The 18,529-nt window shown below is 57.0% G+C and overlaps 1 protein-coding gene across 7 annotated transcripts in view; it reads right to left on the reverse strand.

Annotated features, from left to right (window-relative positions):
- The window catches only part of EPHX2 (epoxide hydrolase 2), a 30,607-nt gene extending 12,405 nt beyond the window's left edge, over positions 1-18,202 (reverse strand). For 4 of the 7 annotated variants that reach the window (XR_010302879.1, XM_064146611.1, XM_064146613.1 and 1 more), the window contains exons 1-18: positions 18,038-18,202; positions 13,759-13,843; positions 12,865-13,024; positions 12,173-12,363; positions 11,928-12,050; positions 10,763-10,837; positions 10,332-10,427; positions 9,970-10,048; positions 9,719-9,753; positions 9,577-9,603; positions 5,721-5,806; positions 5,460-5,571; positions 5,065-5,139; positions 4,373-4,418; positions 4,183-4,285; positions 3,928-3,997; positions 3,772-3,852; positions 2,853-2,911 (exon numbers count right to left, since the gene is read on the reverse strand). Coding sequence is in view for 5 of the 7 variants with exons in the window: in XM_064146611.1 (XP_064002681.1) it covers positions 2,853-2,911; positions 3,772-3,852; positions 3,928-3,997; positions 4,183-4,285; positions 4,373-4,418; positions 5,065-5,139; positions 5,460-5,571; positions 5,721-5,806; positions 9,577-9,603; positions 9,719-9,753; positions 9,970-10,048; positions 10,332-10,427; positions 10,763-10,837; positions 11,928-12,050; positions 12,173-12,363; positions 12,865-13,024; positions 13,759-13,843; positions 18,038-18,138 (1,604 nt within the window). In the remaining 2 variants the exon portion in view is untranslated. Of the gene's footprint in view, positions 1-2,248; positions 2,762-2,852; positions 2,912-3,771; positions 3,853-3,927; positions 4,062-4,182; positions 4,286-4,372; positions 4,419-5,064; positions 5,140-5,459; positions 5,572-5,720; positions 5,807-9,576; positions 9,604-9,718; positions 9,754-9,969; positions 10,049-10,331; positions 10,428-10,762; positions 10,838-11,927; positions 12,051-12,172; positions 12,364-12,864; positions 13,025-13,758; positions 13,844-18,037 lie in introns of those variants that run through there. The other 3 variants (XM_064146612.1, XR_010302880.1, XM_064146615.1) reach the window with 3 other exon arrangements.
- Between the last annotated feature and the right edge of the window lie 327 nt (positions 18,203-18,529).

Raw genomic sequence — 18,529 nt, forward strand, 5'->3', positions numbered from 1 at the left:
AGCCTTGCAGCCCACCCCCAAAAGTGGGGTGGAACCCCCACTTTGGGCTGTTAGGAGCCTTCAAACACCTCTTAAAAAGCACAGCCACAGAGCACTGTCATGGGACAGTCTGGTTTGGCAGCCCTGGCCTGGCTTTCCAGGCAGGGCTCCAAGGCTGGTGCTTGGCTGCAGCTCCCAGACGCCTAGGAATGGTGCTGTTGGTTTTCACATTTCAGCAGCAGAGGCCAAAACAACTCCAAAGCCTCCTCCTAAGCCAGCAGACACAGCAAGGAGGACAGAACCAGGATCCCAAATAACTCCAGGCTGGAGGGAGCAGCTTTAAACCTCTCACTCCCCACCCAGCGGATGGTATTTTTCTCCCCCTCTTTCCCCCCCTCTTTCCCCAGTCCCAAATCCATGCAATTACTTTCTCAGGGATACAAAACATTCCCATAAGCAGAGCTGGAAAGGGCTGGGAGGAGAGATGAAGCCAGACAAACCACAAAGCCCCAGCTCAAAAGAGCTAAGGGCTGGGCAGAGCTGCAGGGGAAGGGGGGAGGGAAATACCAAGCATGTTTGCCCAAACCCTTACACCCTGCTGGATGTCTCTTGCTAACGTCTGCTGGGGCCAGGAGAAGGGCTGGGAGCTCAGGAGAAGGCAGCTCAGCTCTGGAATCATGGGGATAGGTGGTAGGCAAAAGGCAGCAAGAGGAGGCTCAGGACTGACCTCATTGCTGTCTGCAACTCCCTGAAGGGAGGCTGTACCCCGGTGGGGTTGGTCTCTTCTGCCAAGCAAGCAGCAAGAGAAGAAGGGGACAGAGTCTGAAGCTGTGCCAGAGGAGGTACAGGCTGGATGTTGTTAGGAAGTTGTTGTCAGAGAGAGTGATTGGCATTGGAATGGGCTGCCCAGGGAGGTGGTGGAGTCTCTGTGCCTGGAGGTGTTGAAGCCAAGCCTGGCTGAGGCACTTAGTGCCATGGTCTGGTTGCTTGGCCAGGGCTGGGTGCTAGGTTGGACTGGCTGAGCTTGGAGGTCTCTTCTGACCTAATTGATTCTATGATAAGATTCAAGAGAGACAGAGATGTACTGCACAGAGACCAATGGAGAGCTACAAGGATGATGAAGGGAGTTGAACATCTCTCCTGTGAAAGCAGACTGAGAGACCTGAGGCTGTTTTAGTCTGGAGAAGGCTGAGAGTGGCTCTTGTGTACAAATACCCAAGGTGTGGGTGTCAGGATGAAGATGCCAGGCCCTTGTCAATGGTGCCCAGAAGTAGGACAAGGAATAACAGGTACAAGCTGGAACACAGGAGGTTCCACCTCAACATGAGGAGAAACTTCCCTCCTGTTAGAGTGAGAGAGCCTTGGATCAAGCTGCCCAGAGACGCTCTGCAGCAGGAGGCTTCTCTGGAGACTTTCAAAACCCACCTGGGTGGCCTGGCCTAGGTGATCCTGTGGTTGGACTAGATGAGCCATAGAGATGCCTTCCAACCACTACCATTCTTCAGCAGGAGAGTGGTGAGAGGCTGGACTGGGTTGCCCAGGGAGGTGGTTGAGGCCCCATGGCTGGAGGTGTTTGAGGCCAGGCTGTTTGAGGCTGTGTGCAGGCTGCTCTAGGGTAGGGTGTCCCTGGGCATGGCAGGGGGGGTGGAACTGGCTGCTCCTTGTGGTCCTTTCCAACCCTGAGTCTATGATTCTGTGCTGGTGCAAGAGGACCCCAGCACACCTCATGCTTTGAGAAGGGATGGGCTCAGCTCAATGGAGATGCCTTCAATAGCCAGGGGTTCTCTCTCAGTTCTGTCCACTGGCTGCTCCTGGGCTGACTTGTTCATATGGAGACATCTCTGCTCTGCTGGGAGGACATACTGAAAGAGTTGGGGCTGTGCAGGCTGCAGAAGAGGAGGCTCCCAGGTGACCTTCTTGTGGCCTTCCAGGATCTGAAGGGGGCTACAAAAAAGCTGGGGAGGGACTTTTGAGGCTGTCAGGGAGTGGCAGGACTGGGGGGAATGGAGCAAAGCTGGAGGTGGGGAGGAAGTTGTTGGTGATGAGAGTGGTGAGAGGCTGGACTGGGTTGCCCAGGGAGGTGGTTGAGGCCCCATGGCTGGAGGTGTTTGGGGCCAGGCTGTGTGAGGCTGCGTGCAGCCTGCTCTAGGGTAGGGTGTCCCTGGGCATGGCAGGGGGTTGGAACTGGCTGCTCCTTGTGGTCCCTTCCAACCCTGCCTGATTCTATGGTGCCTGAAGCTGCACCCTAAGGAGCAGGAGGAGAGACGACCTGGGTCACTTTGTGCTTTATTTTGCCCCACTGCAGAGCAGAAGGTGATTATTCCAGGCAGAATTAATTAGTAGTAGTGCATTAAAACCTCCATACCAAAATCAACTAGTGCAAGTAGCCACAGTCTGGGAGTCTCCAGCCAAAGCCCTGAATGAGGGAGGCCTCTGAGGTGGGGTCAGGGTGATGTGGCAGCCTCGATGCAGCCCTTGCCCCGGGATCCAACCCCAAAAGCTCACCCACCCTGCAACACCCACAAGAGCTCAGCAGGCTCCTTCTAGCTGCACAAAGCTGCTGCAAGGCTTTGTGCCACCCTTCTCCCAGTCCCCATCTCACCCATCAATCCCTCACAAAAGATACAAATCAAGCCCTTAAAGTCTAACCCCAGGAGGACAGAAGACAGGGGGTAGGACTCTGCCTGCCAGCGCTGCTCACAGCCTGGAGATCTTGGGCAGAGGAGCGTCGGTGGGGAGCCCCTCCAGCCACTTCACCAGGATCCTGTTCAGCTCTGCTTGCCTAGGGAGATGGCACAGGGGTAGGGTGGGACCTGGCTTCCCCCTGGAGCTCAGCTTGGGCAGAGCAGTGCTGTACATGCCAGCCAGCCTACCTCTCCATCTGCGTCCAGTGGCCACACTCCTCGATGTGCTCCCGGCATAGATGAGGGATCTAAGCAGGGATGTGGGAGAGCAGTGAGAGGTTGTGCCAGGATCTGCCTGCCCTGGCAGCCCAAGCTCCTGGAGAGAAAGGAAATACCATCCCACATCCCCTCCCCATAGCAGCCTGTCCCCACTTAGCAAAGAATATCATAGAATCAGCCAGGTTGGAAGAGACCTCCAAGCTCAGCCACTCCAACCTAGCACCCAGTCCTGGCCAAGCAACCAGACCATGGCACTAAGTGCCCCAGCCAGGCTTGGCTTCAACACCTCCAGGCACAGAGACTCCACCACCTCCCTGGGCAGCCCATTCCAATGCCAATCACTCTCTCTGACAAACATCCAGCCTAGACCTCCCCTGGCACAACTTGACACTCTGTCCCCTTCTTCTCTTGCTGGTTGCCTGGCAGAAGAGCCCAACCCCACCTGGCTACAGCCTCCCTTCAAGGAGCTGCAGACAGCAATGTTCAGGTCTGCCCTGAGCCTCCTCTTCTGCAGGCTGCACACCCCCAGCTCCCTCAGCCTCTCCTCACAGGGCTGTGCTCCAGGCCCCTCTCCAGCTTTGTTGCCCTTCTCTGGACACCTTCCAGCACCTCAACATCTCTCTTGACTTGAGGAGCCCAGAACTGGACACAGCACTCAAGGTGTGGCCTGAGCAGTGCTGAGTCCAGGGGCAGAATAACCTCCCTTGTCCTGCTGGCTGCACTGTTCCGGGCCTGGATGCCATTTGCTCTCTTGGGGAGAGATATATCCCCATATGTGGGCCAAATCCAGAGCATCTCAGCAGGATGGACCTGCTCTGGGGCTCTCCTATGTTGGGATCTTATGGAAGCTCTGGAGCACACTGAGCAGGAAGGCACCACACTGGCTTACCCACTCCTCCATGCCCTTGCTTAAGGCGGGATGCAGCACCACATCCTTCCCAGCTGTGACCATCAGCGCTGGCACCATGATCTAGGGGGGGAAACAGGTGACAAGGTGGGGAAGGTGCTTGATCTGCTCATCCACAGGGCAGGATCTTTCTCTCACCTTCCTGTCCTTGGCAGTGAGTGCCCAGTGCCAGTTGGGTCGCATATTGCGGTACCAGTTCAGGGGGCCGCTGGGAGAGAGGGTGACGGAGTGTTGGTGCTGAGACTCATCACCCCAGTGCCCAAGGGAAGAGCCTGCAAGGGAAACAGCCTCCTCCTGGCAGCTTCCTGCCTTCTTGGGCTTACCAAGCAAGGCCAAGGCAGGTCTGGGGATCCCCCTTCTGCATGGGGCAGCCCAGCAGCCTCCTGCCCTTACCTGAAGCCTGACTTCTCAAAGCGCTGGATGTAGTACTGCAGCTCGGGGCCATGCAGGATCTGGCTGGCAGGGGGGCTGTCTGGGAAGCCCACCAGTAGTCCCCCTGCAAGAACACACACAGTGTTGCCCACCCCAAGACCTCCTCACCCTGCAGCATCCCCACCCTGCAAGCCAGGAGTGCCCCCAGTACCTCTTTCCTGGACCGCATTCAAGTTGAGTGGGGAGGGCAGGCGGTCCTGCGGAGAAAGGGGATGGAGGGATGCAGGCACTGACCGTGCAGCCCTGGGCCATGGAGCTGGGAGGCAGCAACGAGCTGTGCTGATTCCCAAGGGGTGCAGGAAGTCACTGTGCACGCCTGGGAGCAGGCATCGAGAATCACTGCATCCCACGGGATGCACGAACCAACCACACAGCCCTAGGGCAGTCAGGAGCAGCTGGCAGGCTGGCACAACGGTGCCCGGGCTGGGATGTCCCCCTCCAGGGGCAGCACAGCTTTCTAGAGGTCTTCTCAATCCCTACTCAGGGCTGGGATGTTCCTCCCCAGGCACAGCACAGCTTTCTAGAGGTCCTCTCAAACCCTACTCAGGGTCAGCTCTGAGTTCAGAAGAGGTGCACCACCACCTGCAGGAATGCATCCCCCCTCTGGTGCCTGCTGACTGAACACAGACTTTGCCACTGCAAAGAGATGCCAGACCCAGGGTGGACCACACCTGAGGGGCACTGGGGGGCACTTCAAAGCCATCCCTGAAGCTTTGGGCTCCTGGCATATGCAAGGTGGAAGGGGAGAGGTCGTCCCAGGAAGAGCTCCAACAAAGCTATAGCAGGGCTTGGAGAAGACCCCAGAGTATGAAGTCCTCCCTCCCACCTCAGCCCCAGTCCTACCTCCTGCCGTGTGGAGCGGATCAGGACCTTCAGGGTGCGGCCAATGTCCTTCTCCAGCTCTGCTTCTGCAACACCCTGTGTGAGGCAGGAGTAAAGAACCATGGGTGGCATCAGCCCCTTCACCAGGGGCCCACCCCCACGCTGGGGTCAGACCCTGCCACCCAGCAGGGTGGAGGTTGAGTGTGGTTTACTTTTTCATGGGGGTCAGCATGGGGATGAGGTCTGGTGGTTGGCACCACAAACCATTTGTAGCACCATGGTGTGGTACTATGGGGGCAGGTGATGGCCAGCTGGTGAGCTGGGGCCCTTGCCATGGGCATACCCCCCCTGTATCTGGGGGGAAGTTTGGTCCCCAGAAGAGAGGTGAAGGGTAAACGTTGTGGTCCTGGACTCACTGGCTCCTGGAAGTAGAACTGGTAGTTGAAGTTGGGATAGGACTTCAGCTTCTCCATGACATCCACAGAGGGGTCAGCAGGTCGGTATGGAGTGTTCAGCGAGGCCACAGCTCTGGGACACCACAGAAGGGGAGGACAGGGACAGGCTCACACCCATATATGGGATGCCCTGAGCAAGATGGGGCTTTGTACAAACAGGAGAGGATTTGGGGTGCCCTCTGGGAGGGACCTGGGGTGAGGGCAATGACCCAAAGGACCCACCTGACCCTCTCAGGGTAGAAGAGAGCCATGTTCCAGACCACGGCACCGCCCCAGTCATGCCCAATCAGCACTGTCTGTGGGATGCCCTGTGGGGAGGGTTCTGTGAGTCTGGGACCCCAAAAGCAGCACCCAGGGAGCCATTTGCCTGCTTCAGAAGCAGCTGACACCAGAGAACTCACTTTGGCTTGGGTTCTCCTTATTTTGCCCCCCACCCAAGGCTCACTGCATGTTAGTGGTTGGAAGGGACCCAAAGAGATCATCGAGAGCAGAGCACCACACAATCTAGCTCAGGTCATCACAGAGGAACACATCCAGACAGGCCTGGAAAGGCTCCACAACCTCTCTGGGGAACCTGCTCAAGTGCTCTGGGACCCTTACAGTCAAGAAGCTCTCCCTTATGTTGAGCTGGAACCTCCTGTGCTGCAGCTTACACCCATTGCTCCTTGTCCTATCCCAGGGAGCAGTGAGCAGAGCCTGTCCCCTGCCTCCTGACCCCCAGCCCTCAGATGTTTATAAATATTGATTAAATCCCCTCTCAGTCTTCTCTGCTTCAGACTAAACAGCCCCAGGTCCCTCAGCCTCTCCTCACCGGGCAGTGCTCCAGACCCCCCATCCTTGTAGCTCTCCACTGGACCCTCTCCAGCAGATCCCTGTCCCTCTGAAACTGGGCAGCCCAAAACTGAAGGCAGTACTCAAGATGAAGTCTCAGCAGGGCAGAGTAGAGGGGCAGGAGAACCTCCCTTGATCTGCTGGACACACTCTGCTTAATGCACCCCAGGATCCCATTGGCCTTCTTGGCCACAAGGGCACATTGCTGTGCCATGGATGTTCTCCCCCAGCACTCCCAGGTCCCTCTGCACAGGGCTGCTCTCCAGCAGTCACCTCCCAGCCTGTACTGCTGCAGTTTATTCTTCCTCCCCAGGTGCAGGACTCTGCACTTGTCCTTGTTGAATCTCATCTGGTTCCTCTGTGCCCAGCTCTCAGCCTGCCCAGATCTCTCTGGATGGCCACACAGCCTTCAGCTGGATCAGCCAAGCCTCCCAGCTTGGTGTCATCAGCAAACTTGCTGAGCAGATTCTGTCTGTCTGTGCCCTCATCAATGTCATTGATGAAGATGTTGAACAAGATTGGACTCAGCACTGATCTCTGGGGGAACTCACTGGATACAGCTCTCCAGCTGGACCTAGCACCATGCATAGAATCAACCAAGCTCAGCCACTCCAACCTAGCACCCAGCCCTGCCCAAGCAACCAGACCATGGCACTAAGTGCCTCAGCCAGGCTTGGCTTCAACACCTCCAGCCACAGAGACTCCACCACCTCCCTGGGCAGCCCATTCCAATGCCAATCACTCTCCCTGACAACAATTTCCTCCTAACATTCAGCCTAGACCTTTCCTGGCACAACTTGATACTCTGTCCCCTTGTTCTATTGCTGCTTGCCCTGCTGGAAAGCAGCTCTGCAGAGAAGGACCTGGGAGTGCTGGAGGACAAGTTCACCATGAGCCAGCAATGTGCCCTCATGGGCAAGAAGGTCAATGGTATCCAGGAACTACATTCAAAAGAGTATGGAGGTTCTCCTCCCTCTCTACTCTGCCTTAGGGAGGCCACATCTGGAGTGCTGGGTCCAGTTCCAGGCTGCCCAGTTCAAAACAGACAGGGAACTACTGGAGAGAGTCTGGTAAAGGCTATGAAGATGCTGAGGGGAGTGAAGCATCTCTCTGAGGAGGAAAGGCTGAGAGACTTAGTGCTGTTTAGCCTGGAGAAGGGCAGCCTGAGAGGGGATCTTCTCAATCCATATCAGTATCCAAAGGGCAGGGGTCAAGAGATTGGGACCAGACTCTTTTCAGAGGTGCCAAGCAACAAGACAAGAGACAATTGGCACAAACTTGAACCTAGTAGGTTCCACTTGAAGAGGAGGAAAATCCTCTTTCCTGTGAGGGTGCTGCAGCCCTGGAAAAGGCTGCTGCCCAGAGAGGTTGTGCAGCCTCCTCTGAAGAGATTCCAAATGCACCTGGAAGTGATCCTGGGCAAGGTGATCCGGGAAGCCCTACTTCAGCAGGGGGATTTGTCTGGATGATCCCCAGAGGTCTCTTCAGTCCCCACCAGGCAGGGATCTGTAAACACCTCAGGTACCTGGGCCCCTCCAGAGGAAAGGGTTTTGCCGATGAGAGCCTCAAGGCTGCTCATGCTCTGGGTCCCACCCTCCCTGCTGCCACACGAATCCACTCCCAGCCGTGCTCCGGAGGAGGCAGCAGCCTGTTCATAATTAGCTGCTCTTTAGAAGCCTAATTAAAGCTCCCTGCCGGCGGGTGCGGTTCAGCTGCGTGTCACTGAGCCCTGCTCACCACCACCCAACAGCATCTGACATCTAATGCAAGGGTGGGCAGAGCAGCTCTCAGCCTCTCCCATCTCTGATGTGGGGCACAGCTGATACGTTTCCCCCCACCATCCCTGGCCATCACCTGGCTCCTGGATCACTCAGCACCTCCTGCATCCCAGAGAGGGCTTAGAATCATCAAATCAGATTGCTTTGGGTCGAGTGGGACCTTTAAAGGTCATCGAGTCCAATCCCTCTACAGCAAGCAGGGATGCCTTCAACTGAAAATAGGCTGCTCAGAGCTCCATTCAAGCTGAACTGGAATGTTCCAGGGATGGGGAATCCATCACCTCTCTGGGCAACCTGGGCCAGTGTCTTGCTACCCTCATAGTAAAGTCCTATCTATATGGGATGCCACAGCTCCTCATCCCAACCACCACGATGGCTCCTCAAGACCTCACTGCTGTCTACAACTAATCCTCCTGTGAGGAGAGGCTGAGGGAGCTGGGGGTGTGCAGCCTGCAGAAGAGGAGGCTCAGGGCTGACCTCATTGCTGTCTACAACTCCCTGAAGGGAGGCTGTAGCCAGGTGAGGTTGGTCTCTTCTGCCAGGCAAGCAGCAACAGAAGGGGACAGAGTGTGAAGTTGTGGCAGGGGAGGTCTAGGCTGGATGTTGTTAGGAAGTTGTTGTCAGAGAGAGTGATTGGCATTGGAATGGGCTGCCCAGGGAGGTGGTGGAGTCTCTGTGCCTCGAGGTGTTTAAAAGGAGGCTGGATGAGGCACTCAGTGCCATGGTTTAGTTAATTAGAAGGTGGTAGGTGATAGGTTGGACTCAGTGATCTCAGAGGTCTTTTCCAGCCTGGTTATTTCTGTGGTTCTGTGAAGAGTCCTCTGCATAACCTCAAGGGCTGCTTTTTCCTTCTGCTTTCTGGAGTCATTCATCTTTCAGCTCTTGGCTTTTTGAAGGACCCGTTCCCTTGGAAGCCATTTCACAAGGAAAAAGCCCTGGAGCTGTTGGCATTTGCTGGCTGTGCCTCCTTCCCCTCCACTTCATTTCTTTTCAAAGGCAGAGAAATCAAGCCCAGCCCCTCACCAGTATGGGAATTAAACCCCTAACCCTCCAAGTGGATCAGATGCTGAGAGGACATTGGATCTGAGCCGTGCTGAGGGGCTGGTCCCCTGGCTGCCACAGCCACCTGGGAGCTGCTGCTGCTGGGAGGATGAAGGAGATGCAGTCCTAACCAAAATGTGCCACCAGCTTGTCTCCCCATCCTCAGCAAGGACACAAAGTCCAGGAGAAGGCCAGAGAGAGCTGGAAACCCTCTCAGGAATGAGTTGTTCTCATTGGCAGTGGCTTGGATGAACATGCCCACGCCTATAATCCCACCCAGGGGGCTGGCTGCTACCCCAAGGGTTTTGGGCCAGTCACCAGGCAGCACAAATGTCCCTGCCTGGTAAGGAAGCAGGGGAAAGGCAGCCAGTGGGACACATGCCCCAACCTTGCCAAGAAGGAGGGACCCCTCAGGGGACTTCCCTTACCAGTTTGTCCAGGAAAACCACCAGGTCCTGGGAAAGGAAGGAGAGAAGTGGTCAGATCCTGCTCAAGACCATGCCCTGCCAGGCCACACCACTCTCCCCAGCACACTCATCCTGCCCAGGTCTGTCACCTGTAGCTCCTCACCTTGCATATCTGCTCCTGGGAGTATTCTCTGACATCTGCATGGAAGACACAGCCACCATCATTTTAACCTCCACACACTTCTGCCGATGCCTTCTGCACCTGGCTGAGCTGACAGGGCTGCAGAAGGGGCAGGACACCTTACACCCACCAGGAGAGGACTGCTCCACCCATTTCCTCATGGGTCTTGGCTTTGGGGTTGGCAGCTCCAGCCCTGTATGACCCCCATCCCACCTACACCTCACTCAGCTCACCTGGTGGGGCTGTGGACTCTCCATAGCCCTTCATCTCCAGAGCAATCACCCTGAAGCCAGCATCAGCCAAAGCTGGGATCTAGGAGGGAAAGGAGAAACCTCCAAAGGATGCAGATACCTCTTGGACCTCCCTCTCCCCTGTCACCAACACCATTCTGCCCACTCCAGTATGCCTCCAGGATAGATGAGATGGGCTGGTGAGGCTGAAGAACACACTTGGGCTGTCCCATATCCCACAGTGCCCAAGAGAGGATTGTGGGACAGCCCCAGGATGCCACCACGAGTGGTGGCCACCCCTCCCCCAGTCACACTCAGATCCCATGGTCTACCCTCCTCCTCCTCCTCCTCATCTCCTCCATCACCTGGTAGCGCCAGGAGAGCCAGGACTCAGGGAAGCCATGGCAGAGGCAGACAACAGGGCCCTGCCCCATCTCCACGAAGTGCAGCTGGACACCAGGCTGGAAGGCACAGAGAACCCTCACTAGATGTGGGTAGCACAGCTTCACCCTGCAACCCTCCACCCTCTGCTGGTCACCAGGCACGGGAACCCACCACCCCCTCCAGAACAGCCTCCTGAAGCCATGTGAACACATCTTGGCTCATAGAGTGGATGGAGAAGACCTGAGTGATAGAAGAGCTCAGCATCCCCTCATCAAGAGGAGTGTAGACAACCTAACAAGCCAGCCCTCAGCTGCCACATCCTCACAAGGGACTCCAGACCCTCCCCAGGGTGCCTGTCTCCCCTCTCAAGCCTGAGGACAGCCTGGCAGCAAGGCAGTGCCCTTTGTCCTACCCGGATGGGCACATATCCATGGGTCACGTTGGATGGATCACAGGCAGTCGGTGTGGGCTCTTCTTGTGTGAGAAGCTGCAGGGTGAGGAGCACAGGGTGAGGAGCACAGGGTGAGGAGCACAGGGTGAGGAGCACAGGGTGAGGAGCACAGGGTGAGGAGCACAGGGTGAGGAGCACAGGGTGAGCTCCTGAGCCAGCCTGGAGCTCCACAGGTTATCCCCACCAGCCTCAGCCAGTGGGACACCCTTGAGTTTGAAATGGACACAGAGGACGAGGTTCCTGGGGGTTGAGCAGGGTTTGCAGGAGATCACAGCCACACCACAACCACACCACACCACTTCCAAAGCCACCCCACAAGTCCTTCACAACCACATCACTTCCAAAGCCACCCCACAAGTCCTTCACAACCACATCACACCACTTCCAGAGCCACCTCACAAGTCCTGCACCACAACCACACAACTTCCAAAGCCACCCCACAAGTCCTGCACCACAACCACACCACTTCCAGAGCCACCCCACAAGTCCTGCACCACAACCACACAACTTCCAAAGCCACCCCACAAGTCCTGCACCACAACCACACCACTTCCAAAGCCACCCCACAAGTCCTGCACCACAACCACACCACTTCCAAAGCCACCCCACAAGTCCTTCACAACCACATCACTTCCAGAGCCACCCCACAAGTCCTGCACCACAATCACACCACTTCCAAAGCCACCCCACAAGTCCTGCACCACAACCACACCACTTCCAAAGCCACCCCACAAGTCCTTCACAACCACATCACTTCCAAAGCCACCCCACAAGTCCTGCACCACAACCACACCACTTCCAAAGCCACCCCACAAGTCCTTCACAACCACATCACTTCCAGAGCCACCCCACAAGTCCTGCACCACAATCACACCACTTCCAAAGCCACCCCACAAGTCCTGCACCACAACCACACCACTTCCAAAGCCACCCCACAAGTCCTTCACAACCACATCACTTCCAAAGCCACCCCACAAGTCCTGCACCACAACCACACCACTTCCAAAGCCACCCCACAAGTCCTGCACCACAACCACATCATGGCAATCCCTCCTGGCTCTGCAGAACCGGTCCAGCATTCCCAGGAGAGCAAGGAGTGGTAAAGACCCAGCCCACCTCTACATGCCTGGACACCGGAGAGCTCCTCCAGCTCTTTGAGGGCAGCCTGGGTGTCCCTGACGAGGATGGTGGCCATGCCCATCTCCTGGGCTGGCTTCAAGTTCTGCCCAATGTCATCCAGGAAGATGACCTGGAGATACACCAAGAGAGGCAGGCTCAGTGCCCCAGGGCAGCGCAGCCCCTGGCTTTGGTCAGGGAATGTGGGCGCTGGGAGGGGCTCTCCGTGCCCTGGCGTTGGGGTAAGGGTTGCACCTCCTGCGGCTTCGCCTGCAGCGCTTCCAGGGCGCGAGTGTAGATGTCAGGCTCCGGCTTCTGCGCCCCGAGCCGGCAGGACTCGAGGACCAGGTCGAAGTGTCGGTGGAGCAGGTTCATCAGCCTGGCCGTGGCGAGGCGCCCGCCGCTGTCATCCACCCAGTTATTGGTGAGGACACAGGTCTTAAAGCCTACGGAAGGGCAGGGTGAGGAGCTCTGCTCCAGCTCTCCAGAGAGCCTTTGGCTTCACCTCCCCTCCCCAGCCACCATTCTCCGACTTACCCCATCCTGACTTTTTGAGGCTCTGTCCCATCTAGAATACCACAGTAGAAGATCAAGGGACGCAGGAGCTTATGCCCAAATCCGTGCTTCCAGGAAAGTAAGGCTTGATCCACTCAACACAAGTGGAATGTGAGCCAGAGTTTGGGCACACCTAGATGCTGAGGACTGAGCTGGACGCCCACGGCGGGACACCCAGTGGGGACCTTGTGGTGGACCCAGCCACATGCCTCACAGTGGGGCAAATCAGGAACCCAATACTGAGACAAACCAGGACCTCAGGGTAGGAGCAATTAGGGATCCCTATAGTGGGACTGACAAGGGACCTGACAGTGGGACCAAGCAGGGACCCCAAGACACCTGCTGGGTAGCAGGGCAGAACCCTTGCCCAGAAGGTCCCCCCCAGCACCCACCATTCCTCCGCAGCACCCTGGCTGCCTGCAGAAGGGGAGCATTGAGTGTTCCCTTGGCTGCCATCTCCTCGAAGGCTCTGGTGACGGAGAAGGTGGGTGGCAGGCTGATGTTCGAGGCGGAGGCATGCTGCTGGCAGCCCTGCTCCAGCTCCAGGAAGAGCTGGAAAATATCCACACAGGCATCCAGCTGAACCTCTCAAAACAAAGCACAGCCCATCCAGGAACATAATAATAGAATCAAGGAGGCTGGAAAAGACCTCCAAGCTCAGCCACTCCAACCTAGCACCCAGCCCTGGCCAAGCAACCAGACCATGGCACTAAGTGCCTCAGCCAGGCTTGGCTTCATCACCTCCAGGCACAGAGACTCCACCACCTCCCTGGGCAGCCCATTCCAATGCCAATCACTCTCTCTGACAACAACTTCCTAACAACATCCAGCCTAGACCTCCCCTGCCACAACTTGACACTCTGTCCTCTTCTTCTCTTGCTGCTTGCCTGGCACAAGAGACCAGTCCCAGCTGGCTACAGCCTCCCTTCAGGGAGTTGCAGACAGCAATGAGGTCTGCCCTGAGCCTCCTCTTCTCCAGGCTGCACACCCCCAGCTCCCTCAGCCTCTCCTCATAGGGTTTGTGTTCCAGGCCTTTCACCAGCTTCATGCTCACTTCTGGTTCTTCCCAAGCCCCACCCAAGCTCCACCTGAGCCCTGTCCAATTCCTGCCCAAGGCTCATCCAAGCCTCATCCAAGTCTTATCAGAGGCCCATCCGTGCTCTATCCAAGTCCCAACTGAGCCCCTTCCAAGTTTCATCCCAAGTCACTCCCAAGATCCATCAGAGCCCCATCCAAGCCCCATCTGAGCCCCAGCGATGCTCTGTGGCTGGTACCCAAGGTCTGACCTGGGACAGAGTGATCTGTCCCTTCATCACTCTGGCATAGGCACTGTTGGAGCCACCAGCAAACAGGACATCCCGCAAGAAATTCCTGCCAGGCAAAGAAGGAGAAGTCAGTTGGAGGGGGACCACAACACTGAGGAAGCTGTGGTGGGGTGCAGTGAGGATGCAAAGCTCCATCACAGAACCAGAGAATCACAGAACAGTTTAGGCTGGAAGAGACCTCACAGATGGTTGAATCCAACTGGCCAGGGCACCACTACACCATGTCCCTCACTGTCACATCTACACAGCTCTTCAATCTCTCCCAGGGTCAGGACTCCACCTCTGCCCTGGGCAGCCTGTTCCAAGGGCTTGACAACCTTCTCAGGGTTGCCCATGTCCAACCTAAACCTACTCTGGCACAACATTTATTCCTTGGAAAAGGCCAACCCTCACCTTGCTCTGACCTCCTTTCAGGGAGCTGTAAAGAGCCAAAAGCTCTCTCCTCAACATCCTTTTCTCCAGAGTAAAACAATCCCAGCTCCTCCTCACCAGATTTGTGCTCTTGACCCTTCACCAGGTGTGCCAGGCAGGATTTGCCCTTGGTGAAGCCATGCTGATTGTACCCAATCACCTCTTCACTATTCTCCTGTCTCAGTAGTCTTGACTGGATAGGGCTGGGTGCTAGGTTGGACTGGATGATCTTGGGAGGTCTTTTCCAACCTGGTTGATTCTCTGATCTTACTGGGCACAGAAGTGAGTCTGACTGGCCTGGAGTTCCCTGGCTTCTCCTTCCTACCTTTTTTGGGGAGTCAGAGCTGATAAACCCCAAAGGATTGAACCCCAGAGGAGGACCCAAACAACCTCTTGTAGTCCTTTGTCCCATTTTAAGACAGGTTGTCTGGGAATTACCAACCTCAAAGCACAACCAAACCATTCCTCTTTGCTGGCACCACCCAACACCTTGGGATCTCCTGGCAGCATTTGGGTGCTCGAAACCAGGCATGGAGTTAACCAAAAAGAAAAGGCAAAGCATCAAACATTAAACAGCTGAAAGCTGGAGAACAGGGAGCAGTTGGAGCAATAAATTCCCACTTTTATCAGGGCCATCCAACTTATTTTTTGCTTTATAGTCAAAGTCAAACCGACAGCAGTCCCGCTGGAAGAGGTAAAGCTGCTTTATTTTTGACCAAGCAACCTTTTTATCGACTCGCAGGAGAGCTTTACCCTCAGGCCAGCAGCTGAGATCTTGTTTTATTGCTGCCCGAGGAGGCCTTTTGTCATCTTCTGATGGGGGAGCGGGGGGGAGGGTGAATGATGCTCTTCGAGCTGCTGCCTAAGCAGTGCCTCCTGTTTGGCATCGTTCGTCGATGGCTGGCACAGCTCCCTGCTCGTTTGTCTGCGGGGTGAAGGAATTAAGCTGCCAGGGGGAATGAATGAGCAGTGATGAAGTGATGCTCTAGGCCCAGGTGGTGATCACACCATGTGCAGGACACCTCGGTCAGCAAGGGTCTGTGAAAGGCAAGGTCCTGCCTGGCCACCCTGACCTCCTTCCGTGGGTTGATATAAGGAAGGTTGTGGATGTGACAACCTCTATTATGTAATAGTCTCCGTTCCAAATGTTCTGGCAGTGTGGTGCAGTCCCCACTGACTGGAAAAGGGCAAACATAACTCCCATTCTCAAACAGGGTAGGAAGGAGGAGCCAGGGAGCTGCAAGCCACTCAGTCTCACCTCTGTGCCCAGTAAGATCATGGAGCAGCTCCTCCTGAAGGCACTACTGAGACAGGAGAAGAGTGAAGAGGTGACTGGGTGCAACCAGCATGGCTTCACCAAGGGCAAATCCTGCCTGACAGACCTGGTGGCCTTCTAGGGACAGGCCACAACATGAACAGGTGAGGGGTGAGCAACTGATGGCATTGACCTGAGCCTGAGCAAGGCCTCTGACACTGTCCCACACCACATCCTGGGCTCCAGGCTGGTGGCACATGGGTTTGATGGGTGCTGCATGAGATGGACACAGAACTGGCTTGGTGCCTGCACCCAAAGAGTGGCTGCCAATGGCTCCATGGCCAAGGGGAGGCCAGGGACAAGCAGAGTCCCTCAGGGGTCAGTCCTGGCACCAGTCTTGTTCAGCATCTCTGTGGGTGCCATGGACAGAGGCACTGAGTGCAGCCTCAGCAAGTTTGCTGCCCACACCAAGCTGTGTGGTGCAGCAGCCAGGCTGGAGGGCAGGGATCCATCCAGAGGGAGCTGCACAGGCTGCAGAGGTGGGCACAAGCCAAGCTCAGGAGGTTCAACAGGACCAAGTGCAAGGTCCTGCAGCTGGGTGGAGGCAATGCCAAGCAGAAATGCAGGCTGGGCAGTGAGTGTCTGGAGAGCAGCCCTGAGGAGAGGCACTTGGGGGTGCTGCTGGAGGAGAAGCTCAACAGGAGCCAGCAGTGTGCACTTGCAGCCCAGAAAGCCAAGCAGAGCCTGGGCTGCAGCAGCAGAAGTGTGGCCAGCAGGGCCAGGGAGGGGATTCTCCCACTCAGCTACTCTACTGATGCTGGGCACCACTGAAAAAAAGCCTGGGCCCATTGTCCTGACACCCACCCTTTAGCTATTGATCAGCACCGAGAAGATCCCTTCTCAGTCTGCTCTTCACCAGGCTAAACAGCCTCAGGTCCCTGAGCTCTACCCCTCATGAAGATGCTCCATTCCCCTTCCCGGCCTTTGCTGGACCCTCTACAGTAGTTCCCTGTCTATCTTGAGCTCAGGAGCCTAGAACTGGACCCAGGACTCCAGACGTGGCCTCACTATGGCAGACTAGAGAGGAAGGAAAGCTTCCCTGCTGGCTACACTTGACTGAAAACAGCCCAGGAGACCATTGACCTTCTTGGCCACAGGGGCACATTGCTGGTTCCTGGGGAACTTGCCCACCAGCACCTCCTGGTTCTTCTCTGCAGAGCTGCTTTCCAGCAGGACAAGCCCTAACCTGTGCTGGTGCAGGTGGTTACTGCCCTTCATGGGCAGGACCTTACCTTTGCCCTTGTTGAAGCTCATGAGGTTCCACTTTGCCCAACCTGGCAAGGGGTCACTGAATGGCATCACAGCCTGCCAGGAGGTCAGCCACTGCTCCCAGGTTGGTTTTATCAGCAAGCTGGCTGAGAGCCTACACACACAAGGCCAGGGTGGATGAGACCCTGCACAACCTGGTCTAGTGGGAGGTGTCCCTGCTCATGGCAGGGGGACTTGGAATTGGATGATCTTTGAGGTAACTTCCATCCCAAACTGTTCCACATATCTATGAATTCACAGACTCAAGCAGGTTGGAAGAGACCTCCAAGCTCATCCAGTCCAACCTAGCACCCAGCCCTGGCCAAGCAACCAGACCATGGCACTAAGTGCCTCAGCCAGGCTTGGCTTCAACACCTCCAGCCACAGCAACTCCACCACCTCCCTGGGCAGCCCATTCCAATGCCAATCACTCTCTCTGACAACAACTTCCTAACAACATCCAGCCTAGACCTCCCCAGACACAACTTAAGACTCTGTCCCCTTCTTCTCTTGCTGCTTGCCTGGCAGAAGAGCCCAACCCCACCTGGCTACAGCCTCCCTTCAGGCAGCTGCAGACAGCAATGAGGTCAGCCCTGAGCCTCCTCTTCTGCAGGCTGCACACCCCCAGCTCCCTCAGCCTCTCCTCACAGGGCTGTGCTCCAGGCCCCTCACCAGCTTCCTTGCCCTTCTCTGGACACCTTCCAGCACCTCAACATCTCTCTTGACTTGAGGAGCCCAGAACTGGACACAGCACTCAAGGTGTGGCCTGAGCAGTGCTGAGCACAGGGGCAGAATAACCTCCCTCGTCCTGCTGGCCACACTGCTCCTGGACACGCCGAAGCAGCCTCATTGAGGACTTGCTGCTCCTCCTACTGCCTCTGCCAGCGGCCCCAGTGCTGATCCTGCTTCTCCGGGACTCAGTTTGGACACTGACCTGCACCCCAAGCCCAGGAGAGAGCCCCTGTGCCTTCTGCCCCGAGTTGCGCCCCTCATCCACAACCCCCCTCCCAAACCTGGACTCCACACCCAGGCAGCAGGTACCCCACGAACACAGAGGGACACCCAACCTGCTGCCCACCTCCCCCCCCCCCCGCACCCAGCCCCGTCCCTTCCTTACAGCGACCCGAGTTGCGCAAACCTCGTGCGGGCAGCCGCCGCACACACACTATTAGCGCCTCGTCTCTACGTGTCCCTGCCCCAAGGGCGATCCGCCGCCGTGCGGGCGGGCGGGCGAGTGCCGCTAAACGCGGCCGAGCCAGGCCGTACCTGGGCAGCGCGAAGTCCTGCTCGCAGGAGCCTAGGAAGTGCTGCAGGCCGGGTCGGAAGAGCACACCGCCAAGGTCAAACAACACGGCCCGCCGCGCCATGGCCGCCTCCCCGCCGTCACTACCGGGACTCGAACCCGCTGCCCACACCCGCCGGCGCTTAAGGCTCTCTCGCCGCGCCCCTCGCCACGCCCCTGCTCGGGTGCCGCGCTGGGTCCTAGCGCCGCTCGGGTGTCACCTCTCACCCGGTGCCGGCTTTCACCCGGGTGCTCCCCGTGATCTGATCTTGTCTCGTTAGCAGCCAGCCCAGCACTCCGCTCCGCAGCACCCCAGGGTCCCGCAGCACCCACTGACCCAACCTGCCAGCGCCCAGAAATGGGAAGGGGCAGGGTTCCACAGGCTGCCCTAGGGGGGTGCCGCAGGCATCTGCACACGTGTGCACAGGTATGTTTACCTCCCCCGCCCTGCTAGCCACACTTCTCCCGATGCAGCC

The sequence above is a fragment of the Pogoniulus pusillus genome, chromosome 7 (genome assembly GCF_015220805.1).
Source record: "Pogoniulus pusillus isolate bPogPus1 chromosome 7, bPogPus1.pri, whole genome shotgun sequence".
Lineage (NCBI taxonomy): Eukaryota > Metazoa > Chordata > Aves > Piciformes > Lybiidae > Pogoniulus > Pogoniulus pusillus.